This window comes from Boleophthalmus pectinirostris, unplaced genomic scaffold, assembly GCF_026225935.1.
Source record: "Boleophthalmus pectinirostris isolate CB_2022bp ecotype Guang Dong unplaced genomic scaffold, ASM2622593v1 HiC_scaffold_9, whole genome shotgun sequence".
Classification (NCBI taxonomy): Eukaryota; Metazoa; Chordata; class Actinopteri; order Gobiiformes; family Gobiidae; genus Boleophthalmus; species Boleophthalmus pectinirostris.
Window position 1 is genome coordinate 17,027,638 of NW_026571541.1, and position 27,070 is coordinate 17,054,707.

The 27,070-nt window shown below is 38.0% G+C and overlaps 5 protein-coding genes across 8 annotated transcripts in view; 2 read left to right on the forward strand and 3 right to left on the reverse strand.

The window, feature by feature from the left end:
* The first annotated feature begins 3,488 nt into the window (after positions 1-3,488).
* On the forward strand, positions 3,489-5,169 carry otol1b (otolin 1b). Its single transcript, XM_020928703.2, has 4 exons — positions 3,489-3,882; positions 3,959-4,048; positions 4,146-4,217; positions 4,286-5,169. Exons 1-4 carry the CDS (start codon positions 3,489-3,491, stop codon positions 5,167-5,169), a joined length of 1,440 nt encoding a protein of 479 aa, XP_020784362.2.
* Positions 5,170-5,801: 632 nt separating this feature from the next.
* Positions 5,802-7,765, reverse strand: LOC110163648 (low affinity immunoglobulin gamma Fc region receptor III-A-like). Its single transcript, XM_020928651.2, has 5 exons — positions 7,638-7,765; positions 7,536-7,568; positions 7,139-7,438; positions 6,519-6,782; positions 5,802-6,145 (listed from the first exon to the last, which is right to left on the reverse strand). Exons 1-5 carry the CDS (start codon positions 7,660-7,662, stop codon positions 5,880-5,882), a joined length of 888 nt encoding a protein of 295 aa, XP_020784310.1. The 5' UTR covers positions 7,663-7,765; the 3' UTR covers positions 5,802-5,879.
* A 248-nt stretch (positions 7,766-8,013) lies between these two features.
* Positions 8,014-13,281, reverse strand: rabgef1l (RAB guanine nucleotide exchange factor (GEF) 1, like). The gene is made up of 9 exons (XM_020928567.2): positions 13,123-13,281; positions 11,927-12,113; positions 11,223-11,395; positions 10,909-11,084; positions 10,751-10,832; positions 10,545-10,677; positions 10,357-10,448; positions 10,025-10,281; positions 8,014-9,887 (listed from the first exon to the last, which is right to left on the reverse strand). Coding segments are annotated over exons 1-9 (1,512 nt in total). The 5' UTR covers positions 13,124-13,281; the 3' UTR covers positions 8,014-9,476.
* Positions 13,282-13,601: 320 nt separating this feature from the next.
* On the forward strand, positions 13,602-15,774 carry LOC110163616 (caspase a-like). Of its 4 annotated transcripts, none has more exons than XM_055166785.1 (7): positions 13,602-13,749; positions 13,998-14,353; positions 14,440-14,616; positions 14,690-14,936; positions 15,084-15,221; positions 15,289-15,401; positions 15,476-15,774. In XM_055166785.1, the coding sequence occupies exons 1-7, from the start codon at positions 13,743-13,745 to the stop codon at positions 15,584-15,586; spliced, it is 1,149 nt and encodes a 382-aa protein (XP_055022760.1). In that variant the 5' UTR covers positions 13,602-13,742; the 3' UTR covers positions 15,587-15,774. The 4 variants fall into 4 exon arrangements, with proteins under 4 accessions (XP_055022760.1, XP_055022761.1, XP_055022762.1 ...); XM_055166786.1 differs by having other exon boundaries at positions 15,292-15,401; XM_055166787.1 differs by having other exon boundaries at positions 15,308-15,401.
* Positions 15,775-16,724: 950 nt separating this feature from the next.
* The window catches only part of stx1a (syntaxin 1A (brain)), a 40,247-nt gene continuing 29,901 nt past the window's right edge, over positions 16,725-27,070 (reverse strand). The window contains exons 7-11 of the mRNA XM_055166790.1: positions 23,046-23,119; positions 22,823-22,957; positions 20,689-20,796; positions 20,496-20,606; positions 16,725-18,162 (exon numbers count right to left, since the gene is read on the reverse strand). Of these exons, the coding sequence (XP_055022765.1) occupies positions 18,085-18,162; positions 20,496-20,606; positions 20,689-20,796; positions 22,823-22,957; positions 23,046-23,119 (506 nt within the window). The 3' untranslated portion in view covers positions 16,725-18,084. The remainder of the gene's footprint in view (positions 18,163-20,495; positions 20,607-20,688; positions 20,797-22,822; positions 22,958-23,045; positions 23,120-27,070) is intronic.

Genomic DNA, 27,070 nt, shown 5'->3' on the forward strand with positions numbered 1-27,070 from the left:
CAAATCTGAGCTGTAACTTGGTCTGGTTTGGTCTCCATGAAGATAGAAAAGTTTAATACCATACTGTGAACCATTCCAGACAAAGTAATAACATCTCCACAGAGAAAAATATTTGACAGATCCTCCACCAGAAAAGTTATACAATGTACCTCTAATTTAGAAATTTACTGAAGACGCAACAAACCGTCCTTACTAACACAACACAGGTAGCATTAAGTAACCAACTAAAAAATAAAAGTGACAACAGGACAAAGCAGTGTCAGAAGAGGGATCATATGAATTTAAAACATAATATAAATAAATAAATAAAATATATTTTCAAACAAAGAAATATGTGACATAATGTTCAGCAAAAAATACAAATACTTGCTATTGAATCTAACAAAATGCATCCAGTGAAAAATGTATTCCAATAAATTACAGAAGGCTACCTAAAGATTGTACTTATTGCATACAGTACTTTTACTTTTGTTCTTTGTTCCACTGAATTTAATTGAATATCTAACAAAAGACAGAGGTATGCTACAACACCCTGTTCTGTCTAATTATTACGTTTCTATTTGCCCACTAATGTATAACTTGTAAGGGGGTATCAAGTTGAAAAGACATCTGTGTGCCACTGTCAAGGAATCTTTGAGGGACCAGGAAACTGAGGAGACATACTGCTTTTATTTATTTGAAGTAAAAGATGGACATTTGATCGCAGAGGGAATGTAGAGTGAAAGGATCTTTACTTGTGCTTTCTCAGTGGTTGGTGAGTCGGGGTCATGTCAGGACAGTCAGTGCGTTACATATAGAGGTCAAGCTTTGTCTGTAGAGGGACATATCCGGTGGCACAAGACACAAAGCCTGTGCAGACACATTTTAAGGACAGACTGTGGGATTGTCAAGGAAAAAGAGGAGTTTCTTATGTGGGGAGGAGCCATGTATGTTAGAAATTAAATGGGTGGGCAAATGTTTTGTCTAAACTAGTGGTTCTCAAACTTTTTTGTTTTAAGTACCCACTAAGCTTAGTCTCATAGCACCCCCCTCACTTGTGGAATAGTGATTATTTAGTAAATATAAATCTGTTAACTCATCAATCTGAATTATATATTTTTGTTGTTTTAATAATACAAACAGTCCTAAAGTACTACTAACTAAAAATAACATTTCATATTATCTGTTGTGGTTATATTTCCCCACCATTCAATTTATCCCCTGATAAGTGCTTCCCTGGTTGGGAAAAATCTAGGATCTATGACCTAGGCCACCAGTTCTCAAACATATCACACCAACTTTCACATACATTTATTTGAAAATATCTGGCATTCTGAGAAAGATTAAATGGGAGTATAATAGATCTAATCTCAGGCTCATATTAATGTTGAATGTGCTTCTAAATACTGGCATATAAAGGAGACCAAAACATTTACAAAAGTTGTGATTGAACTCCTGAACATATGATTGAACTCCTGTCCAGACACAAATGATGAATGCAGAGCACTCACACAGCATCTGCATAGTTTGAAAACCACTAATCAGAATAATACTGAGAATGAAAATCCCCTTTTTTTAACCTTTCTGATGGTAGGTCTGTCATCTGCCTTTCTCCATTCAAAATTGGAAATTGCATTGCTTTGGCTGAAATATTCCACTATGTAAACCTAATCTAAAAATACCTTGGAAAATATGAATTCTGTGACTGGACTTGCCTCTTCACAGAACTGATATTTAACTTTGGTGGCATCACCTGCTTGTGTCCATGGAGATATACTTTGGTTTAATGGCATATTGCAAAACATTCCAGGCAACGCAACTACATCTCTATACAGACAAACAGGTGGGGGACCTCTTCTTGCTCCAAAGAAACCCTCTTTGCAAGAACAGGGTAAATGTAAGGTAATACAGCTCTGGGCTCCGCTGCGCTCCTATAGTGGGTTAAGTGTGCCGTGTGAGTGGATGAGGTTCGGCCTGGTGCCAGTGTTGAATGAACAGACAGCTGAGTGGGGCCTGAGTCCACTGTAAGATAAGCACTGCTGTTGTGTGGTCTGAATGCAGCAGAGGCAACAGGGTCAAGACTGGAAGGCCCCTATAGGAACAGCTTTTCGCATACGATTACACCTTCTCAACACATCTCCAACTATGCTCTATGTGGCCACATTGTATTTCTCAATCTATCTATACTCAGCAGACATACAGTACAGAGAAAGTAAGTCTATACAAACAGATAGACAATTTACATGGCACTTAAAGGAAAAATGTGCTCACTTCACTTACTTGGCTATGGACCTGATTCAAGATCACAAATCTCATTTCCCGTCTTCTTTCTGCTCACTCATAGCTGGACATGGATCTCTCTGAGGGGGTGAGGTCTTTGACAATCCAGGCATGTCCACTTCTCAAACCTTCATTGTCATGGACAAGTCGAGAGTGCAGACCAGACAGCTAGCAGAAAATCACCAGTCCTAAAAAAAAACTGACACTATCTTGTTACACTATGAGAGCGGGTCATTGTCCAGTGGCGCTGCATGGATCATAGAGAAACGTGACTGCAGTGGTCAAGGGAGCATTAAAATCACAACCAGAATGTGGTGAGTGAGAAGTTTATCAGGACTTATCTCAGCTTTTGGACATCTAAGGTCCACATGATGAGACGTATGTATTTATCAAGTAGGCTATTAAGTCTTTGCACCTGATGATGACAATCATAATAATAATGCACTGGATTCATATTATGCCTGCCTTTCCCTACACGCAAAATGCTTTACAGTGCATTATTCATTCACTCCACTTTAAGCGGTGTAAGATTCTATTGTAGCCACACCTGTCCTGGGGCAGAGTGATGGAAGCAAGGCTGTCATTGTCCTCTCCAACCACACACTCAGGCACATATTAAAACGTAAATGAAATCTGTGGTATCCTCCTTCAGCACAGCTTCATCTTTACCTGGCTGTGCAGCCTGGCCAGCGGCTGCTGGGCACTGTGGGCAGTCAGTCAGTTGAATGTTGGTGCAGTATCAGGTGACCCATTGCCCCGCGGCCTTTGCACCTCACCTGCTCGGAGCTAGAGAGTGCTCTGGACGGCTGCTGTATCCTGTGTCACAAAAGCACCTTTCTACACAACAAGGCTTCAGAGAGCGGGCCACAGCACACTGGTTCTCCCCGGGTCAGCTCCAGAGCCTGTAGTTGGGTTTCAGACCTCCCCCTGCACCTCTAGCAGACGCTCATTGGTGGGGCTGTGCAGGTGGCCCGAGCCTGGTAGACATATGAGTGAGACCAGGAGCTGCAGGCACCATCACTAAAGAGGACAAATGACTGTGGCACTTATGCATCGCAGGGTGAGTCAAACATAATCATGCATTTTCAGCTTTTGTTCTGTTAAATGAATGCATGCCGTTTTAAATATAATACACTATATAGACATATCAGCTTGAATGGAACTGTAAATGTGTGTAACTTGATAAATGACAATGATGTGAATGAAATATTGTCTAACTGCAGTGAACCATGAGGATTGTTCGATCCACACTTGTGGTTATTCTGGTCATTCTCACGGTGGGCTTCTGTGTCGAAGCTAAAACTACACCAAAGCCTAAATACCAGTACACCAAAAAGCCAGCTCCACAGGTGACCATGCCCAGTCCTGTCACTACCAGCAAGCCCAAGACCCTGAAAATAGTAGTGACTCCCAGCCCTCCACCAGCCCACCCACCACCTATCATGGAGGGGACGGCCTATCCCGGCCATGCTTATCCTCCGGACTATAACAGTCACACTGAGATCCCCGGGGCGGCCCCAGACAACTACACGATGGACTATAATGAATGCTACTTTAACTTCTGTGAGTGTTGTCCCCCTGAACCTGGTCCTAGAGGGCCAAAGGGAGAACAAGGCTTGACAGGTACAGTAGCTCTGTCTATTTTAGTTGAATTCAGAAAGTTATTGTAGTATTTTATAGTTTCTATGATTAAATCTAGGTGCACAAGGGGAGCGGGGACTTGGAGGGTCACCTGGTTTACCAGGACCACCTGGAATAAGCGGTCCCATCGGCCTTAAGGGAGACAAAGGTACTCTCTGCTAGCACATCTGTTCATGGAAATACATGATATTGTTGTACTACTGTATATACTATACTACTACTGTATACTGTGGTCAAATTTTTAGGGGATAAAGGTGACAGAGGGAACAGTGGTCCAGCAGGGTCACCTGGGAGTCTAGGGAAACCAGGACAAAAAGGTAAATATTTATTTCATTTCATTGTTTTAGATTTTATATTTTGTTGATTGACTGGTCCTTCTTCATAGGTGAGGTTGGCTCGAAAGGTGAAAAGGGTAACGTTGGACTACAGGGGGTCAAAGGTGAAGTTGGTGCAAAAGGTGAGCCAGGTATAAATGGGACAGCGGGAGAAAAAGGCGAGCCAGGCAAAGAGGGTCCTCCGGCACCTGTTGGCCCTGGGCTTAAAGGAGAGAAAGGAGACAAAGGTGAATGTGGCACATTTGGAGAAAGAGGTCCTAAAGGTGAAAAGGGTGACGCAGGACCTGCTGGGGTTCACGGTCCCATGGGCATCCCGGGAACCAATGGTAAGCATGGTATCCCTGGTCCTGTCGGAGTCAGAGGGGATCCAGGAATTCCTGGACCCAAGGGTGAACCAGGGTTAAGAGGTCCCCAGGGTCCCCCGGGGATGAGGTTTCCTGGACCCAAGGGTGACAGGGGTTATCCTGGCATGAGAGGGGAGCGAGGCATGAGAGGTTTTAAAGGAGCAAAAGGCACTAGTATTGTCCTGAGACGGTCAGCCTTCAGTGTGGGCATCTCTCCTAGAAAGTCCTTCCCTCCCTCTGGATTCCCTATTCGCTTTGACAAAGTCTTTTACAATGAGGACAACCATTTCAACATCACCACTAACAGCTTCACATGTGTCTACGCTGGGGTGTATGTGTTCTCTTTCCACATCACTGTCCGTAATCAGCCTTTGAGGGCCACACTGGTGGTGAATGGCTCTCGGAGAGTACGGATCCGGGACTCCCTGTATGGGCAGGACATTGACCAGGCCTCGACTCTGGTGGTTCTGCAACTAAATGAGGGGGACCAGGTGTGGGTGGAGACGCTTAGAGACTGGAATGGGGTCTATGCTAGCACTGAGGATGACAGCATCTTCTCTGGATTCCTGCTTTACCCTAACAGTGTCTGAATATCTATGCTATCTCTCAAAGCCAAATATTGAGTATGCTACTTAGGGTCTGCTTGTTTTGTACATAGAAAGATCATTTTCCACTGAGATCTGTTAACGGTATAATTTTTCCATATTACCTAATGTTTAGCTGAACAACATGATAAATGTTACTTTAATGTCTGTATTTTAACAGTTTGTACAGTCACTGGTTAAATGAACAATCCCATAAAACCGTTTAACAAAACAATGAGTGTGTCATGTTTTACTAACACAGAACAAGTGGCAGTTTCAACATCTCTTGTTACAAAACTTCTCTATTATGTAAAAATTGAGTATTTTATGATTGTGAATAATGAGTCTTACCCTGAACTTGTCACATCCTGTTCTCTTCATCAATTTCTTGCATCACTCACCTATTTTTTTATACATGTATATCCAAATATTTGATGAAGATTTAAAAAATCAGTGTTGTATTGTTTATAATATAATAACACACATGATATATAAATGTGATGTGCAAATTTTCTATGATTATGAATATTCTATGATGTCTCAATAAAACTATTTAAAACTATTTATATTTAAAAAAAAGACTGTGTACATGGATGACCTTAAGAAATAAAAAGAGACACACCATGCTAGGGAGAATATTTTGCAGTTCAAGATAAGTAGTTTATTAAAGAGTTTTAAACAATTGGAATGAAAATCAAAACCCAACTTGGAATCAGTTAAAAGGTTTTAGGCTCACTCCACTGGGTCAGTCCCAGCTGAGACACCACGGCTTTGCATTTGAACGTGCCCCTTATCCTCTCAATCAAATGGTAGTTGTTAGTAGTTGGGGTTCCAAAACGGTTGTTGTTGATGTAGAAATAGTAGAGGACAGGAGGAGCAGGTTCAGGAATATTGTAGTCAAGCACACATATGAGCTTAAGTTTAGACAAAGTACGCATCTCCTCATCATCGACAATAAACAAAGTGGGCTTTGTCAGAGGCTCTAAAAGAGAAAAGAAATGATTAAGAAAACTGATAGAAATTGTTGCCCTTCACAGCCATTTAGACCCTGTCCCGTGTCCCACATAAATGACATACAAGAGTCAGACTTACATAGGAAACATGATAACATAAATTTTGGGAGGGTCCTGTCTTTCTGAGATGTAATATGATGTGATCTATTAGTATTCAAAGCTCTGTGTTTTAAGAGCTAAATGTTGAAAATTACACAGTTTTATAGTAGCCTGTAATCTGTCAACTACTATATATATCTAAATTCATCACATCTTTTCCACCATGTCCCACTTTTACTACCGTTTGAGGTGGTCATCCTAGACAGAAAATTAGTCATATTTCCAGATAATTTTTTATCTTACCTACAACTTGGACTGGCACTTGAGCTGAAATGACTGAATGTGTATGGCCATTTTTATTCCAGGATGCTCTGCAGGTATACTGGCCCCAGTCCTCAAGAGTCAAATTTTTCAGGATAAACTTGGGATCCTCTTGTTCTAAAACTTCCACATCATTTCGATAAAGGATCACCTCATGAATGGGATAGTTGCCTCGGACACGGCACGTCATGTTCACTGGGTACCCAACAACACCCTGGGATGGTGTGTCTAAGACAGCCCAGCCCCCTAGACAAAAAAGTTATATTGACATTGAGTTATATATTGAGTTATATTACATGTTATAGTCATACATGGTGTATAAAAAGGTCACACGTGGTATGGGTGGATCCCTATTTATCAGGGGTCACATGTACACACCCTTGAACGTAAATTAGAATGCATTCCCCTCATAGTGATGTAAAAAAAAAAAAGGCTTAATATATGTGTTTTTTAGATCTAATATTTCAAGCTTTGTTTAATTATTTTTTACTAATATTCCCTTTAAATAAACATAATATGTTTTCTATAAAAACCCTCACTATGGTTGGTCAAAGGTGATTATAGCTGTATCTATATACAGTATGAATATCATTACAACTTACCGTCTACATTGATCTCTACTGGCACACTGGGGATGGTAGGTATGTCTTGAACACTTGTGTCTCGGGTACCTTGGCAATAATACTTCCCACTGTCTTTGGTCTTGATGTTGCTCAAAACCAGTGTTTGACTAAAATGTGGGAGCTGTTGGGGTCCATTGTACCAGGCGAAGGTCCAGGTTGATTTGTAGGGAGTAGCAGGAGGAATGCATTTAAGTTTCACTGTCTCGCCAGTGAAGACCTTTGAATGTCCCGTGATTATCTCCACTGTGGGCTGATAGGATATTGCATATGTTAGAGGGTCTGTAAAAACACACATAAATCATGTTTTCAAAATGTCAAAATAATTTTATGTATTCATATAAAATGCTGATGGTCTTTTCAGTGGTTTGGTACTCACTTTTCCAGTGTATGAGCAGCACTGTAGAAAAAACTAAATTAGAAATAATTGTAGGTTAATATCATACAAAAAATGAATGTATATACAATAGATCAAACTCACTGAGAAGTGAAGACATCCGATCCATTTTGATGAATCGTTAAATGTGTGAAAAGAGGTTGTTTTGCAAGGTGCTGAGGGAAGTGAAAATGATTCCATCATACAAATCCTTTGCTCAATCTGACCCACCCATTGCATGTAAGTTCACAAACACTTTTTGTGAATCTTGTGAACATTTTACCTTAAATCATAATTAGAAACTAGAGCTGTGCAAAATGACAGTAATAGATCTGTTTGTGAACTGATCCCTGTCACAGTATTGTCATATTGTGATTCAGTGCTTCTAAGATTTGCAAAGCATTATTTATTTTATTTATGTCTGCAAATTAGATTGTAATATAACCTATTTAAAAAGAATACTCAGCAAAATATAGTCTGATACCATTTTGTTTTGTTTTTTATTAATTGTCAGCACACACCCATAGATGCAAATAAACCAATACTGCCCCAATAAGTTACATTTAAATAGAAGACAGTATTGTTTTTCCATGTCATAAACCTATAAGGTTGCAAAGATAAAGTTCAAAACTTAAAACATCGCATAAATGGCTTCTGCATACAGTGCAATACATTTATTCAAGCGGTTGTTAAAATCTGGATTCAAATCTTTTTGTCAAATTCAAAGTGGACATACAATACATATACTGACAAAAAGAAGAAAGTGAAATAAATGTAACACAAGTTGACAGTACAGTTCTGTCATTAACAGTGAGATCCTTAAGGTTCCTTCATTTAACAAATCTCAAACAAGAGAATGTGCCAATGAATAAATAAATTGTAATTTTGTACAAACGACAACTGAAATGTGAGGTCTGGAGCACTGTCAGATCTGATATATGACTAAATGTCACAGTTATTGCATCAAAAAGAATCAATAACCTGCACCTTATAGAAAAATAAAATGAATTTTAAACACCCATTTATGACTAGAGTTATAGGTGTTGCATCAACAAGACTACTGTCATACATTGGGGGTCCCTATGGATTCAAGAAACAAATGGGAAAATGTCCATACAACAGAAGTGCTATCACACAAACCTCCACTCCCTCCACAGTGAGCGGATAGATGCACAGAGCATGGGTCACAAGAATGAACTACTTCTTTTCAGGGGCAAAGGGAAGTTACTGAAAAAATTGGAACTTCTTCTTTCTCAAAAAACGAAAGTACTTTCAAGCAAATGTCGCAGTTTGCCCTGATGAAGTGAAAGGGCCAAAATGTGTTGGCATAATTTTTTTTATCTGCCATGTGGTAATAAAGGCTTTTAATTATTCTGTACTTTTTGTGTGCCCCAGCTTTTTTAACTTTGTAAATGTTGTTAATGACTTAAAACAAAGATTTTTATAAAAAGTATGATTTTTGCCAGGATCACTGCTAAATGTTGCTATGGTGAATAAATAAAACATTCAGAAAGGGCTTTTAAAAGTAGAATGTCTTATGAAAGGATTAACTGCACAAGATTTTTTTTTTAATATATTATGCTATATAGGTCAAATTATCTCAAAATTAAGAACAAATAAGAAGTCTAAAAAGCCTGTATCAGCCTGTGAATGTATCTGATGTAATGTGACAAATTATTGTTGTGTGTTAAATAATGTTTATCCTCACAAAATGTATTTGGACATGTTTTCATCTAAATCTTTCTATTGGCATTTTAGGTGTGGCTTCATAAATAGCAGAAAATTAAATTTGGGTTAGTATTATTAACAGAGCAATAGCTGTGTTCAATATCATTAGTGTTTTGTGGTCCTAAAAGTGATTTATGTTTTAAATCAAATTCCTAATGTTCTTAGATATTGAGGTGGAAGAAGGATGGAGTAAAATGCAGACAGGCGCTCTGGACATTAACCTGCAAACACTTGTGGCTGCAGGGGCGGGGGCAGCAGCTCGTTCTCTACATTCTCAGAGTCTATGGCAGATGCAGATGTGGAGGTGGATGGGTTTGGGAGGTCTTGTGGAAAGCTCTCCAGAACGCTCTGCACCTTTTGCCCTACTTCATCTGTCCAATCGATGAGGTCGCTCTCTAGCTGCCGTGCCTTCTCAATGACACGGTCCTGCCTTTCCCCTAAACCAGTTAAAAGATCCAGGCGTTTGTGGACTTGATTGAGGGCAGAGCTGCCAGGAGAGTCGGTGGAAGAGCTGGCTCCCTGTGGCCAGTGGGGAGAGGCCTGTCCGGACATGTATAGCTCAAATTCTTCAGCACTCAGATTCAGTGACTGACCATCCAGCTTTTCAATAAAGGCAACTGCACAGCACTGGGAAGAGATGACAACAACTATTAAGATAAAAAAAATAAGGATAGGTTTTGTAATATTTTAGGGTTTTTTGTGGTTTAAATGAAACTCATAATTCTTTTGAGCTGGTTAATAAAGTATTTTATCATTTTTAATACCAGGTTAGTGAAGTAGTATCCATCCTCTCCTGTCATGAGCCTGCTGGGGTTGCAGAAGCGCGTGATGTACTGGATGTTAGACTGCAGTCGTGGAGGGTTTGCCTTGAGTACTATGTAAATGAGTGTGGGGAGAAAGTCGTCTGCTGATGCTGCCTCCTTTTTGCTGATTTTTATTGCATTAAAGATGTGCTTGCTGCAGCGAGTTATACAACCGAGCTTGTCTTTTGGAACACGCTTGGAATCCATTTCAATGACATCTGCAGATACAATGATTTGTTTATTAAGTATCATGCTTTAAAAACATGTAATGTTATAGGCTTTCCCTGCTTCACCTGTGATTGCTTTGACCACACTGTCTGAGACCTCTGGAATCTCCTCATCTACAGGAACACACAGCATCTCAATTGTGACCCAATGCAAGGCTCTGTAAGAAAAACAGCAAACACTGATTAGTCAAAGGATAAAACATAATAGAGAAATGTATGTCTAATGTAAGTAAGATATGCATTTTTGTTCTTACCTAATCCTTTTCTGAATAGCCAAATCCTTCTTTTCATCATCAGTGGTCTCAGGACAAAAAACCTCCTTATACAGTCGAGTCATCATATATTTTTCAACTGCATCCATAACACTCTCAACATGTTCAGTGGAACCTTATGAAATACACAAAACTACATTACAAGTCATTACTAAACTTGCTTTTACAAAGTGGCAGCAAAAGAATACCTTTAAATTGTGTCTGCAAGCGGTCAGATAAGTTTTGGTAAAAGTCCTGGACACACTCTGACAATTCATCAGCACCCATTTCCTGTAAAGATAAGGCATACAGTATTTGTTTCACACTGAGACAGAAAGAAATACACGGACAAAATAAATGTACTTACTCGCTTATACACCATGCTTTCAGTGAAAGCCCGGCATTGTTTAAAAATCTCCCTGCCGGACTTCAGTGGCTTAAGAAAATCGATAAACTCTCTTGTTGCATGGTCTGTGTCAGCTGAAGAATGACGACTTGATGAAGAACTAGGACTTGGAGTGGACTGAGAGTCAAAAGCATTATCTGTAAGCATAGAGGGTGTTATTTAGTGTGAGAGATACTACTATATCAAAAGGAAAAAAATAAATAAGAGCTTTTGATTTGAGTAGTGCAGGCTGCTCTACAACTCCAACATGTGAAAACACTGAGGTCTGGGTATACCTTTTTTTGGTGGAGTCTTGGTTGAAGGAGTAAAAAACTTAGTAACAGTGTTGACTTTGCTGGATTTTTCTTTTGTTTTTCTTTCTTCAAACTTGCTGAAGGGTGTTATAGCTGGTTGGGATTGTGGTGGCTTACGTCTAGTGGCATAAGCTTCTTCTTCTTCTCTCTGCAGTCTGTAAAGCGTAATAGAAAATAGTAGGGCTGCAACTAATGGTTATTTAGAATATATTACTACTACTACTACTATCTAATTAATCAGTTTATCCACTAATCCACGATTGTTTGATTAGTCATTAGAACACAAAGGTTTGTGGAAAAAAAATACACATAAGCTATCCTCAAAGCAACTGTTTAATGAATACAAAGATATCACAAAAACTGAGCTTTTAGCAGCAAGAAAACATGCTACTCATACAAAAAAGTATCCTTATGAGTTAACTTAAAAATATAGTCTCTTAAGAAGGCTTAAAATCACAACCCAGAAAAACAATTTTGTCTGAGTTTTCAAGATAATGTGATGATGATGGTGATGATGTGATTTGTTCTTTATTGCATGTCTATTCTCATCCCTTTCTCTCCTGCTCTTTCTCCCCTTGGATGTGAGCTGGATTCAGTGTGGAAACATTATGTAATAGTATAAACTGTAATATATAATGAATGTAAGAGCAATAAAGAGATTCCCAAAGAGATCACAAAAAAATAACCTTTCAGCAAGTGCCCAGTCCTCTTGAATTTGTTTTTGTCTCTCACGTTGGTTCTCCTCTCTCCAGCACTTTGAGCAGAGGCCCTGCCAAGCGGTGTTGCCATAAAAACCACATCCTTTTTTGCAGAGAAGCTCGGATTGGTCCAAATGGATACCACGCCGTTCAGTTCGCTGGCTCATTGTGTTCACTGAAATGGACAAACATGACAACAGTGAGGTGTAAGGCTGTCCAATTAATCTCATTTCTATTAATTTTTATTTGCCAGTGATCAGTTTGGGTATTTATGATAAACAATGCTATAGCCAATCCACTGTCAAAGTCGTGTGGTTTGGTGCAGAGTTCAGAGTGCGGATCAATTATTTGTGTTAAATATGCAATGCAATAATTAAAAGCCTGTGTAGTTTATGTTCAGGGAATGTAATAATTTTTAATATAACAAAATATAATTAATATAAGGTAAAACATTTTGGGGGCATTTTGCCCAGCCCTGATAAACTGTTTTCAATCATTAATACTTGATAACTCCTGGTTATAAAGGTCAGTCATATCAGTGTGATTTACACTGATATGACTGACCTTTATATAACAAAGAGAGCATTGGTAATGTGTATCCACAGAATGTATTCAAACTATTTAATCTTGCGAAGTAGTCCAAATTCTTCCATTAAACTGGATTCTCACATTAAGTCCATTCAGTGAATACATACTGTCAGTGTCAAACTGTATCAGCAGCTAGTGAGATTTACATTAAAATACACAACTCTTGAGACTGAATTTAATCTAAAACAACTTAATTGGACATATTTGAAGGTCAGAGTCGTTTCGAGTTTGCAGAGATGGAGTGAGGGAGGGACAAACTGAACTGCTGTAGCCCCGTGATTAGTGCTTGGTTAAAAAGGATTAGCCAATAACAAGACATAGGCTAGTCTTACACAGACAGGAGCGGCTACAGAAGTAGCAGATAACCTCCCAATATATAATCTGATGCTCTAATCAATCACGTGCTCTACACATGTTCATACAACAGAAATCCACATCATGTGTGGAGTTAACTTTACTATACGACTGGGCAGGGTATCATTAGAGCTAGGTTAGCTAATTATTCGGCTAACTTCGCTAGCAGGCTAACACGACCACTGGGTGATTGTGACCGCAACAGTCGCAATCATTCAGTGTTAGATTTGATCTGTACGTACTCTTCTTTTCGCTGTTTTCAGAAGATGTAGGGAATTATTGATAGTTGTCCCAGCTTCAGTCCCGTCTAGGTGGATGTTTACATTAGCCAAGCGGCTAGCTCCTATCCGCTGCCATTTTGTCTGTCAAAGATGCTCCTGCTCGATGTTTTACGTACTTCTGTACGCTGCTGCCGCCTAGTGGCGGAACAGTAGAGCGGTGTATATGTATATGAGTGTAACACATGATGATATAACTCCGTAGTCTATGCGTGGACTACAACTCTTCACGAAACGTGTGATTCCTTAATGAACAATAATAGCAGTAATGCTCACCAAATTAAATAATACGAGTTTTATAATTGTATTATGTTTAGACAATCCATTCAATACCAATATAATGCATACTACACCATAATGATCATCTTAGCAAAACTTCGTCTACTAGTAGCCTAAACTGAAAACTGTTCAAGTCTCTTTGGTGCCTGACCATCACCTTGACTCTTTCACTATGAAATATGGATCAACTACGTCACTGAAGTGTAAGAGTAGGAAGTACATTACTCATAACTTACGTGTTGGTTCATTCAAGTGGATGTACAGGACTGGCCGTGGTGTGGCACATTTTTATAAGACACCTGAAAATGGCAGGTAAATTTCGGGCTGGATTGGAATACAACAGGCGCGGGGATCATTTAAACCTTATGTAGGGTTAAATACTTGACGTTTTTTTGTGTGCTTACTTTCACTTTCATGTTTGCGCCTTTGAGTCTGTGTCGTTGCATGTTCTTTACTTAAGAAAAAATAAAAAACAAAACACGTTATCAATTATATCTACACGTGCTTTGACCTATGACTTCTTTGCCTAAACTCATCAATATATTCGTTTTATCTCATAGAAGAGCTTAAAAAACTGAGGAGCAAGTTTGTACAGAAAGTTTCAAAGGATATAGTCAAACAGCTTCTTGACCTGCTGCTGGAGGACAAAGTAATAAATGATGGAGAGAAAGAGTCAATAATGGAAGAGAATCTAACTACATCTGACAAGGCAAGGCAAACTATAGACACTGTGAGCAAGAAAGGAGATAATGCCAGTAACCGACTGCTCCAACATCTTCAAAAATGTGACCCCACTCTCTACGAAGACCTGTGTCCTGAAGTCAGAAGTCAGAAGTCTGAGGTCCAGCAGGCCTGGTCATCCACTCTTATAAAATCAAAAGAGGCCTTTTGGAAGGAAAAACAAAATGATAAAAATGTATGTTGAAAGAAGCTTATTCAAATAACTTTTTTCAAGACAAAAGCTCATACTCTTTGTTTTACATTATTATATATGTCTTTTAGATCTATCCAGTGACCTTACATTCATCAAAGAACCGTGTGGCTCTGCTCATCACTAATATCAACTTTGTGAATAAAAAGAATAACAGAGCTGGAGCAGAGAAAGATGAAGAGAATATGGAGAAACTGCTCACTGATCTGGGATATGAGGTGGTCAAGCACACAGACCTCACTGGAAAGGTAACCATATAGAAAGTATTATTTACTTTTTATGTATACATTTGTTTAGTTTGTGATGTTTTTACTTTCGAAGCAAATGGATGCAGCCCTGGCTAAGTTTTCCACGCATCCTAAGCTCAAAAAGACAGACAGTGTGTTTGTGGTCATCATGTCCCACGGCAAACGAGGGGCTGTCCTTGGCGTCAACTTCAAATCAGGTCCTTCAGGAGAAGAACCAGATGAACTGCCCATTGACAATATTTTCAAGTACTTGAATGCAAAAAACTGTCCTGAGCTGGTGAACAAACCCAAGATCATCATCATCCAGGCCTGCAGAGGAGGCAAGTCTCATCACACCAGACAAAACTTAAGATTCTGTATTTATTGCAAAACAGAAACAGGGGTTGCATGTTGGTGCTCAAAATATTTTGTATTACATAGTATATGCATTTGGGCACACTTTATTTTTTATATGATTTAACTTCCAGAGGAAAGCGGGTCAGTGACTGTGCATGACAGCTTGGAGGCAGATGATGGATCTGCAATGGGAGGAAACATTGAGGAGGATAAACTGCAGGTCATACATAAAGAAAAAGACTTTATCGCTCTTCTCTCTTGCACTCCTGGTCAGTTAATTATCATCAGAGAATTATGGATCATAAAACAACCATTTTAATTTTTTTATTTTTTAAGTAGATACTGTTTCATACAGGCACAGATCAGAAGGCTCTTTCCTTATCCAGTTCACTGTTAAAGTTTTCAATACCTTTGCTCACAACTGTCATACTGAAGAGCTCTTCCGAAAGGTTGGTTGAATTTCCATTGTTTTAAATTAATTCTGATATCATGGTTTTGTACACGAAATATTATTGTTTTGCAGGTCATGCAGGAATTTGAAGAGTTAAATTGTCTAAAGCAGATGCCGACTAAAGACAGATGTACTTTAATTCATCATTTCTACCTATTCCCAGGTCTCAGTCATATGAGCTAAATACCTTGTCCCTATTCTTGTATTTCTAAAGGTTGATGTAATTTTTCTGGTGTTCAGTTGAGTCTAATCATCAAACTACGAATGTCATTTCAACGTATAAAACGAATCTGGTGCAGTTTGAACCCGTTATAATTATATTACAGCTTTTCAACGACACTCCAAAATAAAAATTTACACATTTTACATTGCATCTGGCATATTTTTCTGTGGAGAAAGACTCTGTTCTTAAGACAATGAACCACTGCACTGGCAACTGCATATATTCTCACAAACACTTATTTTAGTCATTTTCCTATGTCATAATAACATTAGTCACGCATCAGCTATGCTTTAAGGATCGGACCTATACTCTGTAACATTCCTGTTCTTCTGTATACTCCCATGATCTTGTTATTTTTGTCTTTCATGTGCAGCCCAATAATGTGCGAGGGTTTAAAGGCAGTGTGGGAGTGCCCCACCTGCAGAATAGGTACTCGGACTGTTAAGCTGTAACTTTTTACCTTATTCTTTCAAGAATAATACAAAAACATAAAGACAACTGTTGGACTCATGACTCTTATTTCCTTCTCACCAAATTTTAGAAGAATTTCCAGGAATTTCCATTACATTATTAAGGCATTCCAATGTGTGCTGTAGCCCTATGTAGTGGACCAAACAGAAAGGCAAAGACAAGGTATAAAAATAAGTTTAAATTTAATAAAGCCAAAAAATATATAATTTAACAAAGGCTCAAATTAGGCAAATTATTAACAAAAAAGCTGGGCCCAACTGGGGTAACTCAAAATCAAACTGAACAGAACAAAACTAACCCAACCAGACAAAGGAACAGGTGTGTTTAAATACCTGAGGACCAACTAAAGCTAAACACAAGAGGGAGGAATTACACTAATTAACTTAACTAAACCAATAACTTAATCAAAGTAAACAAAAAAGCAAATAATTATAATACAGAAAATAATAAGTGATAATAATGTGACCTTAACACAAACTAAACAAATTAACTTAGTAAAACAAACTAAATAGTGCTCCCCCCCTTTGCTGAGTCCTGATGGTCTCTCCCAGGGTCCTCCGTCCGGTGCTCAAAAAAACAAAAGAACAAGTGTAAGTAAATTAGACTTATATTAACTAAAATGCGTGCACTCAAATTAGAACATAAGTATAAATAACGGAATTAAATTATGTGTAGTGTAATTAACTTAATGTAAATAACAATGAAAATTAAATAATACTGACACTATGGAGTGGTGGCAGAGGTATCCACCACACCCTATAATGACATCCCAGAGAAAATAACTTGTTCTGACACCAGGACCTATTGACCTCAGACAGTTACTGTACTGTGTTTATTTTGATGGATAATGTAGTTTTGAACTCTTGAGTATGTCCAGTTTGTTTATTAAACAATGAATACAAACAAAAGTATGTTTTTTTTCTTCAGACAAAGTTTACTTGAAAAAATCTCAACAGAAACCAACCATATACACAATACAACACAAGGCAACAAGTTGTATAGGCAACATGGTAAACATTGTAGTTTGTTTATGTCACCAGGCCTCCATGCACATATTTTCTAAATTAGCTGACAAAAGACAGATTAAAGCTTAGGTTTTCGAAATAAAAACATACAACATGAGTTAAACAGCTTATTTCATTTGAACATACTGGCAGTGTTAGAGAGACTTGTTTATCAGTATACACTTATAAAACAAGGACACAAGTGGCTCCTTCTTTGTTACAGAATTCAGCTCAATCAAATTGCCACGAAACATCATGTACGGCATGCGCTCAACACTGGAGTCAGAAATGCAGAAAGACTGCAAGACCAGCTCAAGTGATTTTGTAATTTCCAGATAGATCAGTTATTTGCCAGGTAAAGAAAAATAGTTCTTTTATATCACATCCTTGGGACAATGATGCATCAGTTAGAGTCCAAACAGATGCACTATTTAGACTTCCTCAAAAGTGCAACCTTTATTTTTCATGCAAACAAACCTCAACACCAAAGCACAGTCAGACTCACCATTCCCACAGACAATCAATCTCAAATATGTCAATATTGTTTGAAAATGATTTTTACTCACCTGGCAGCAACAGATTTCTCCCAATTTACAATATAGGACCCACAGACAGTCTATGGTAGGCCAAGATTCAAACTCATATTCCACGTAAAAGAAAAAATTGTGTATAAAACATGCTGTTTTAGCGCTATGGCAGATAAAAGAGACAACATAACAAAACAAAACCAACACTGTTGAATATTGGCCTCTTACGTTCGCCTGGAATGTATCATTATTAGAGTGTACCATTTCACTTTTTACAACACTCAAGATAACAGTTTGCAGCACCACGTTTTTACAAAATAGCAACTCATGCAAAAAACACCTTCAGCCTGTGTCCAGTGAGTAAAATCTATTGTACATCATGTTGAAGACAGAGGTTGACCAGGAAACTGTAAAAGTGTGGTGTGTTTTTGCTCTTGTGCAGCTGCCATTATGTGTCTAACCTAGTGTGCCTCCGACTACGGAAGCAACAACAATGCCCAGGATCACACAACATATAATAATCATGATTTTCTTCTGTACAGTGTAAACAAGTGGAGAGCATCCAAAGCAGCATTATGGAGACAGAAAGGAGTTTGTTAGTACAGGAGAGAATGTCACATCATTGTGTTCATTCCAGTGCATTATTGCACCCAGAACCAAAGTTAACACAAAGAATAGATCAAATATTCAGTATAAAAGTGAAATATTTTAGGACAGAAAATCAAAAGGATTTGGGTAAAGTCAATTTAAAGCTTATGGCAAGTTCTATTAATTGCATATATATAGAGAGAATAGTTACATAAAGTTAATGATAAAAAATAATCTTATATATATAGGCAAACACATAATTGCTGTAGTATTTTAACCTTAAACTGCTTGAAAGTTTAAATTGTGACTGTACAAATAAAAAATATTATACCTGTTTATTTATGCGGACATTATGTTTTGCCTCTCCTGTGAAGTTACAGTAATGTGACTTCTGCTTTTTTATTTTTTAGTCCTTAATTAATATAATATTAAATAATAATATAAAAACAGATAATTTAGTACCAGTAGTGTGAAGTATGTTTCTGCTTCACTGTATTGTAAAGTTACATTTATTTTATTTACCTAACTGTTACATCAACAAAATGTATAGAGTATAGAGTTTTATGAAAATATAAAGGTTTAAAAAATGTGTGGACAATATTTTTTTTTAGATTTACCACCCCTCATACAAACAGAGACAAGCCACAGCATGCACACAACATCTAGACACAAAGCTGTTGGACAAAAGTACAGGTATTTACAGCACATACAGTTCACTTTGAGTTCACTTTATCCCCTCAGTGCAACATCACTCAAAATAAATTATGTGTTTTGGATCAACATGAAATAATTAAATGTAAAAAGGTGGCACTATGTAATGTAATTAAAGGTGCCCTATGTAAAATTTCTGTTGGGGGAGTCACCTTGTCTCCATTATTGCTTTTGGTAATGGTCCACTCCACAGCATTGCATTTATTTACTTATCTTTACCTAGTATTCACATACAGATGTTTTTATTGCTCAGAAATATCTTGAAAAACATGTATACTTACTCTCCACAGATCTCACTTGTAACATGGTAAAGTTTGACACAATTTGTCTCCATGGGGTAGTATCAAGGATCTACTCCAGTGACTAAACTTCAGTAAATTTTTTTGTTATTTTTATTCATGGGTTGCAGAGGTGAGACCAAGTCTTTGTTTTGCAAGTCTCAAGTAAATCTCAAGTCTTTGACCTAAAGTCTGAATCAAGTCCCAAGTAAAATACAGGCAAGTCTCGAGTCTCGAGTCACTGGCCCATAAGTCCAATTTAAGTCCAAGTCATCTGCTTTGAGCTTCAAGTCATTTCAAGTCTTTAAACCAAAGTACCAAATATAGCTTAGCTTTTGGTAGTTTATATGACTTTTAAGATAAACTGTAGTTAAAAAAACATACATTATTTATTTATATATGAGTATTTATAGAGTATATAAAAGTTGTAGATGTAGTTGTCATTTAGTTAATTTTTCCTTTTTAAATGTACTGACAAGATCTTAGTCTGAATAATTATGGTCAGAATAGAAGGAATTGAGATTTAAAAGTGCTTCTCAAGTCTTCTTAAGTCACAGGCCTCAAGTCTGAGTCAAGTCCCAAGTCATGACTTGCAAGTCCAAGTAGAGTCCCAAGTCTTAGTCCAAGTCTCAAGTCTGACTCAAGTCCAAGTCATGACTTGCAAGTCCCAAGCTTTGATGGGTTGGGCCATCTTTGCATGTAAATAACTGCTCAGGCAAAGCAATAACATCTTTATGACAACAAGCAAGCAGACCCTCCAACAGAAAACATCTTTTTAGTGCAGTATGCAATAATGATAATCTTACCTACTGCACTTTCCTTTAAATAAATGTAAGTGCGATTTATAAACTTTTTTTTCCCTACATTTCTTATTCCTCAAGTAAGACCCACTGTCAGGGCAATAATGACAATAGTTAGACAAACAGCAATGCATCCTCCAATTAGGAACACTTTCTGCAAGGAAAGATAGGAAACAATGTAAAAAAAAATGGCCTGTTCTGCTTTTTAAACGTGCTAAAATATAATGAGGAAAAGTGAAAGTGCAGGAGAAGAAACGCCTTTTTAAGCTTTTGCTATTGCTGTTAACAACCGAGAGGGGGCAGACTCAGTCCACTTTAGACTAGACTGTCAATTATCAACTCAACATTTCTTCCCCAAATGAAATCAATGGCACTAAGCATACTGGCACTACATACATACACTTTACATGCCACACAGTTCACAGACACAGGCCATGCTTCTAGCTGACAGTTGCAAAAACATGCATGTGTTAGCAGGCTTATGACTCACCCTTCGTGCTTTACTCTGGTATTTAACTGCCTTCTTAGTGTCTGATACTGCCCTTTCCACATAGTCTACAGAGTGCTCCACATTATACTCTATGCGGTCTATCATTTCACCCTTTCACAGATGAAGTTGACGAAGAATACAGGCAGCAGTGGAAAAAAGCAGAGAAAAGAAAATTAGTTCTAATAAGTCCCACCTTTTTAGGCTTTTTAAACTTTTTGCATTTAGGGATGTTCTCTTTTGCATTTTCCACATAATTCTGGGCCCCTGAAACACAATGCTCAATGTTGTTCACCAGGTCACCCTGCATAAAAATGGAAATATAGTTATTTAAAAACCAATACGCAACTGAAGGTCTAAGTTACGTCTGATAAGCATTTTGTTAATATATCGTGATTGATCCAATACTATGCAAATGTTAGCGTGTTAAATGCATTTGATTAATAAAACTTATTTTAATAGATTCAGGTTAATAGGTTTAGAACAATATATGATCTTAAAGGTGCACATTTCTGGCAGAGGGTCCACCACCTGCTTGTCTCCATGGAACTGTTATTGCTTAGTCTGGAATGTTCCATGGTATGACATTAAACATATATCCAACATTTATTCATTATGAGCATTTCTATGGCTCAAAAACAGAATCATTCTTTCTGTGAAAAGGGGTGTCTCTCCACAGATCTGAATCATAATGTAGGGTAGTGCTGTAACCTGATTGTCTCCCTTGTGGGTTTAATCTGTACTGTGGAACATTCTAGACGAAGGAATTACATTTCCATGGAGACATCAGGCGGCGAACCCTCCACTATGTTACACAGTGCATCTTTAAGCTTTTCTGTTCTTATCAAATCAGCATTTACCATACATAAAATTTGAAGACCTCTGAGTTTAACTGCAGTTTGTGAGATATAGTGTTGCAGTTGAGAGATTGCACAGCACTTTATGCAAACTGTTAATAAATATGGCTGTGTATGGACAATAAAACAAGATATTACCTATATATATTTTAAGAGAACCAGGCAAGGATAAATTAAACACACCATAGTCCATGTTACGGCACCCTTACAGAAAAGAACTTGTTAGTTGATCAAAGCAATTACACAAAGCAAACTCAATGCAAGATTGATTAATACAGTCATGACAAACAATGCAGTCAATATGGCCCTTTCAGAGCTGTCATTCACATCTTCTTGCTCTCAAAGTGAATATTTCTGATAAAGCCAATGGTTCTCAGTGGGGGTCTAGCCCACACAATCATATTCACAATCACATACTGCAGGTCCTTGCATCACCTCAGGCTAAATATGGAACCAATGCATTATGGGAAACATAGGGACAGAGACATGTCCAGTGTGTCAACGGAAATGTGAAAAGCAGGAAAACATTTAATTCTCCAGCCTGCTCCATCATGGGCCAAAACTAATTGGTCCAAGTCTATTTTTACCAACATATTTTGCAAATGGGGATCCAAATGGAGCCGAAAACATATTATCCTTCCAACTCATTTGGCTATGATTATGTTTAATATGAATTCATACTGTCAGCTTTTATTGTTATTTAGAGTTTTTGTCACAACACAGAAATGGCAGAATGAAGCAGCATCTTGAGGGACCAGTGAAGAAAGCTGCTGCTTTACTATTTGTATAAAGTTAGTGTTCATTGTTTTATCCACTATCTGTTAGAGCCGTGTGGTGAAAAGTAGACTGATAAAACAAATGAATAAGTGAGTTTTAGTGCTAAAGGAGTAAATTAAGAGCTTTAACAGATCTTCAGCAGGTTAATGGTCAGAGCTAGCGTCCTTCGCCCACATTTTTAGTCTTGTGGTGCAGAAACCCACTTTCCCAAACAATGATTGAACCCAGAACCATATGGCTGAGAGTGAGTATTAATCACTCTGCTGTAATGCTGTCCCCATGTGTCTAATAATGCCATACACTTTGAAATCCAAAAGAAGCAGATTTTTTTAGTGATTTTCAGCTCTTTTGTGGTAATTTTATAAATTTTATGTAATTTTTTACAAGTCTTTTAACTTTGGTGCAATACTCACTCAAGACATTTACTAGGCCATTGGGCACATTTAGATTAGATTAAAGAATGGATTTCAAAACCATCACCCCATCAACACTTCAAGATTAATCAAGTCATTAATGTCAAGATTAATTCATGATCATTTTTTGTCAGTATCCCCCCTAATCCAGTTGTCTGAACATCACAATTTTGCCCTTTTCAAACTGACTCAATATCTCATGTTTGCCAATAGTCATTCATGTTTCTACAGCAATATTTAAATGCTTCTTGTTATATCAGATGTGCAGTGAGTCCTTTGTTACCTGACTTTCCACCAGCATTGCCATGTCCATGAACATGTCATGCAGCTCTCGGATGCTGTTCTCCAGCTTGATAATTTCATTGTGCCGTGTCTCGATTTCATTCATTGCTTGCTGTGTGATGTTGTCCATAATAATCTGTAATAGCGTAACAAACAGAGAAGAGTGGGTAGGAGGACTTCATTTAAATCTGGTATTTAAGCTACACAGTGATTGTGCTGCTCACTCCGGAGGTGAAAATAGCTGGGTTGTCACTTTCTAACATACTCTCCAACTCCTCATTTGTTGTGTTTCTTCCGGCTGTAAAAAAAACAAAAAAAACAGAAGATGTCACTTTTGCAAAGAATGGACAAACATATTAGGTTAAAAGCACATAAGGAGCACTTTGAAGCTCTTAACACTGTCCATCTGTGTCTCCAGTCCCTCAGCAAGTTTTATTATTTTATTATTATTTCACAATTAGGAAAATATGGAAGAATTTCAATGGTGATATATTCCAATAATTGGGCATTTATATGGGCACAGATTTAAGATGCAGATACAGCCCTTACTACAGCCCATTTATACTGACTTTGGGACCACCTCAAAAAAATCTTGTGTCTTGTGTTCCATGTGACTGGATCAGAACAGCGTTTGTCAATCTGCTCTAATCAACAGTCATAAAAGACTGAAAGGACAATATGGAAGAAGTATGTGAGGTACAGCTTCTAGAGAATGACCGGAGGAGGGGGAGAGAGGGAGAGGGGGGCAGTAAATAATACAAATATTGCACAAAATAATAGCAAAAAGAAGAAATAAACTTGTACATTTCTTATAATTTTTATTATAATGATTAACTCCTGAAGTGTTAAAATTCTCACTTTAAAGACATGGACTGGCTCTTGTGCCACCCTTGGGCTATCCAAGCAAAAAAAAAAAAAAAAAAGTCCGGACATGCCCCTGGCAAGGTGAGAGGACTCTACAGCATTCTTGCTTAACTGGTTGGTAATATACACTTCAAATCTAAACTAGTACCTCATTCCTTTGTACACTCATTCATTCATTCATTGTACATTACAGATACAGTAGGTCCTGCCTGAAACCAATCATCTTCTCTGTCTGCATATGCTTTGCTTTTCAGTGTATCCCTCTGAGGTCTCACTTCCTTTCTGTTACATAACAATGGAAATTAAATAATCCTGTTACTGGTAGCAACATAGCATGAATGATTTAATAGCCCATGAGCACACTGGTGAAGTACGACTTTCTTGGCTTCGCCTTTCTCTGGGTTTGGGTCTCCATGGTAACCAATAAGAGCCTCCCCCTGTGCTGTCAGAAAAAAATCCGCTGTGTGTGTGTCTGTGTCTGTGTGTGTATGTGGGATGTGAGATAAATTGAATGAAGTGGCACTATATCCCTCCTTTATCTGGATCACATGTATAATGGTCACTCTGTTCTCTTCTTATGGCTCACCTTTGAACTCATTTTAATGTCACTGTGGCCTTAATGAAGACACATTATTTATCACTGACAGCCCTGTCCAATACCAAATTGATCTGGTGCCCTCCCACAATGCCCTGTAGCCTTCGTCTCACACATCTTTTCAATTTGACAAAAAAGCCATAGATTCACATACCAAAGTGTTGATAAGATTCACAGTTTTAATATGTTAGAAATGACAAATGTAATGATTAAGATGAGGAAGAAGCTCATCAGTATTCTGTTGGTAAAAACAAACATTGCTTTGATTCTCACATAATATCAGTCACCATCACTCTATACCTGTGTAACCAGAGAGATCAATAATCCTGTGCACAAAACATCCACACCATACTTCTGTACACAATAATGTTATAGCTCTATGTTGGAAGAGGAAGGAACTAGAATCTGCACCCATGTGATCAGGAGCAGAGTTTGGGTCCCTTCAAAGAGGGGCCTAAATCATCCTCAGTGAGCAATTTAACATTCATTTTGGCAAAATAAAAAAAAAAATACTTTTAACTAATATTTAATTCAATCATTTTGGCTTAGAGGTGACATTTATTATTATAAAAACAATAATTATTATTATAATTAATTGCAGAATATAATAAATATCAGCTACAATAACCCCACCCTAAATTCTGAATACAATCTCTGGTCGTTGTAAGAAAATACCATTGTTATTCTCTACTTACTGGCCTACTATAGTGGATAATCATAGTGTCTCAGTAGAAAATGCACAAGGTGAAAGGCTCAGGCAATATTCAGTTATGGCACTATTTCTGCATTTCATGGTGTGATTTCAAAAAGCAGCACAAAGTAATTTTTCAGCAACAAGCTCAAAAAGTCTTCCAGTCCTGACTCCCAGCTGATACTTAGAAATAATAATCACCACTACAGCCTAGGGAGATACAGTACCATACCAATATGGTGTCATTTTGTAACAGGAGGCTTTTTTAGTATGTACTTTTTTAGTTGTATTCTTTGTACAGTATCTTTGAGTGTTTAGAAAAGCACTAAATAAATAGTAATGTATTATTATATATATATATAAAAAAGTCTTATTATTTTGAATGTCTCCTGTATCCTGGAGTCATGTGACAGTGACCTGTGTTGCTGCCTGATTTGCACAAGTTTGATTATTTAAAAAAAAAAAACACAACTAACTAAATGAAAGCACAAATAAATTGAAGTTAATTTTTTTTAACCATGATTGTTTTTAGTTGTAGAGAAACCTACAAACGCTACACAGAAAGGCCCCACCAGGTCTGGCAATCGAACCCTGAACCTTCTCGTTGTGAAGCCAAAGCTCTAACTGCTCTGGCCTCATATATGTAAATGTAAGAACAAATGAACAGAAAAGGTGAGGGTCAATGAGGTCCTCAAGGATAAGAGTTGTCACACAGGGAAGGTATTACAGAGATTTCAGGGAGTTAACAGGCTGTATCTGTCAGTCTGTCTGAGCAGAGCAGTTGAAACAGGTCTGAAGTACGAGGCGAGGAGAGGCGTGGGAGAGGAAATATCGATCTTCTATCCGACAGACCAGACTGTGTCCCTCTGCGTGTGATACAAGCCTATTGATTTACACCACTGTCAAAAAAGCTACCACTGCTATTGCCAGAACATAGCTCTTTTAACAAATCCTGTTATATCAGATCTGCACGTAACGTAATGTAGAGGGACAATTTGTGGAGCAAAAGACTACATTTCTTCATCTGTTCTTTCTCCACCACTGTCGGATCCTTCCCCTGACAACAGGCGGTATCAGCAAAGGCCACCTGTGACTTTAGCAGCTGACAAATCAAATCCAAACACAGGGGCCCATAAGGAAAAGGTGAGTCAGGTGCAATTTTGTTACTCCTAAAACAGCCAACCACTACTATTATTTTTACTCAGTAGAAGTGGTGAACAGAGCTTGGACTGGTTGCACACATTTTCAAAAGAAGTACAAACTGGAATGCTTTATGCCACTGTTATAAAAACAACAAAGTACTCATACTAATGCTAAAATAAATGTATATAGCACTTTTATAATAATAATAATACAATAAAGGTCCTATATTAAGCAAAACATGTGAAGTTTTAGTTGGTTGGTTGTTGAAACCTCATCAAAACATTCCTGGAGTTGTGTTTTGTTTCATTCACACATGTTTGAGTAAGCCTGTATTATTAGTCTGTCTAAATCTTCAAAGTTCAAATGCTCATCATGAAGCAGTGGTTTTCAAGTTAACAGCTCCTTTTACCTTTTGCTTAGTGGAGATTGTCAATTCCAGTGTTTAAAGTACCTATATAATTATAATGAAGATATATGGAGTTTAAAAACACAGAAATGTCACGCCCCTGCCTGTGACCTGAGTCTTCCTTGTGTGGATGTGGGCGGAGTCTGCTGGGAGCACCTGCTCTCCATCTGCAATCAAGCCTGCTACAAAGGCCCAGCTCTCCAGCCAGACTCTGCCAGATTGTTTCGTCTACCTGATGGTGATCTACCAGTCAGCTCAGTTTTTGTTTCTACGTCACTTCCTGTTACTTACCTGCATTTTTGTATTTCCTAGTTCCCGCTGTGGAAGACTCCGGCATTCCAGCTCCTGGCTCCTCGCTCCTCCACTGCCTATCCTGCCTCGTTAATAAACCTTTGTTTCTTTTTTGCATTTTTGCCCTCGTTCTGAGTCTGTTTTTGGGGTCCACTCCAGTGGTACACAACAGAACAATCTGGCCAAGACATGGACTCCCCAGACCCAGTTCGAGCAGCACTCCAAGCCCAAGGACTGAGAATTAAACAGCAAGAGGAGC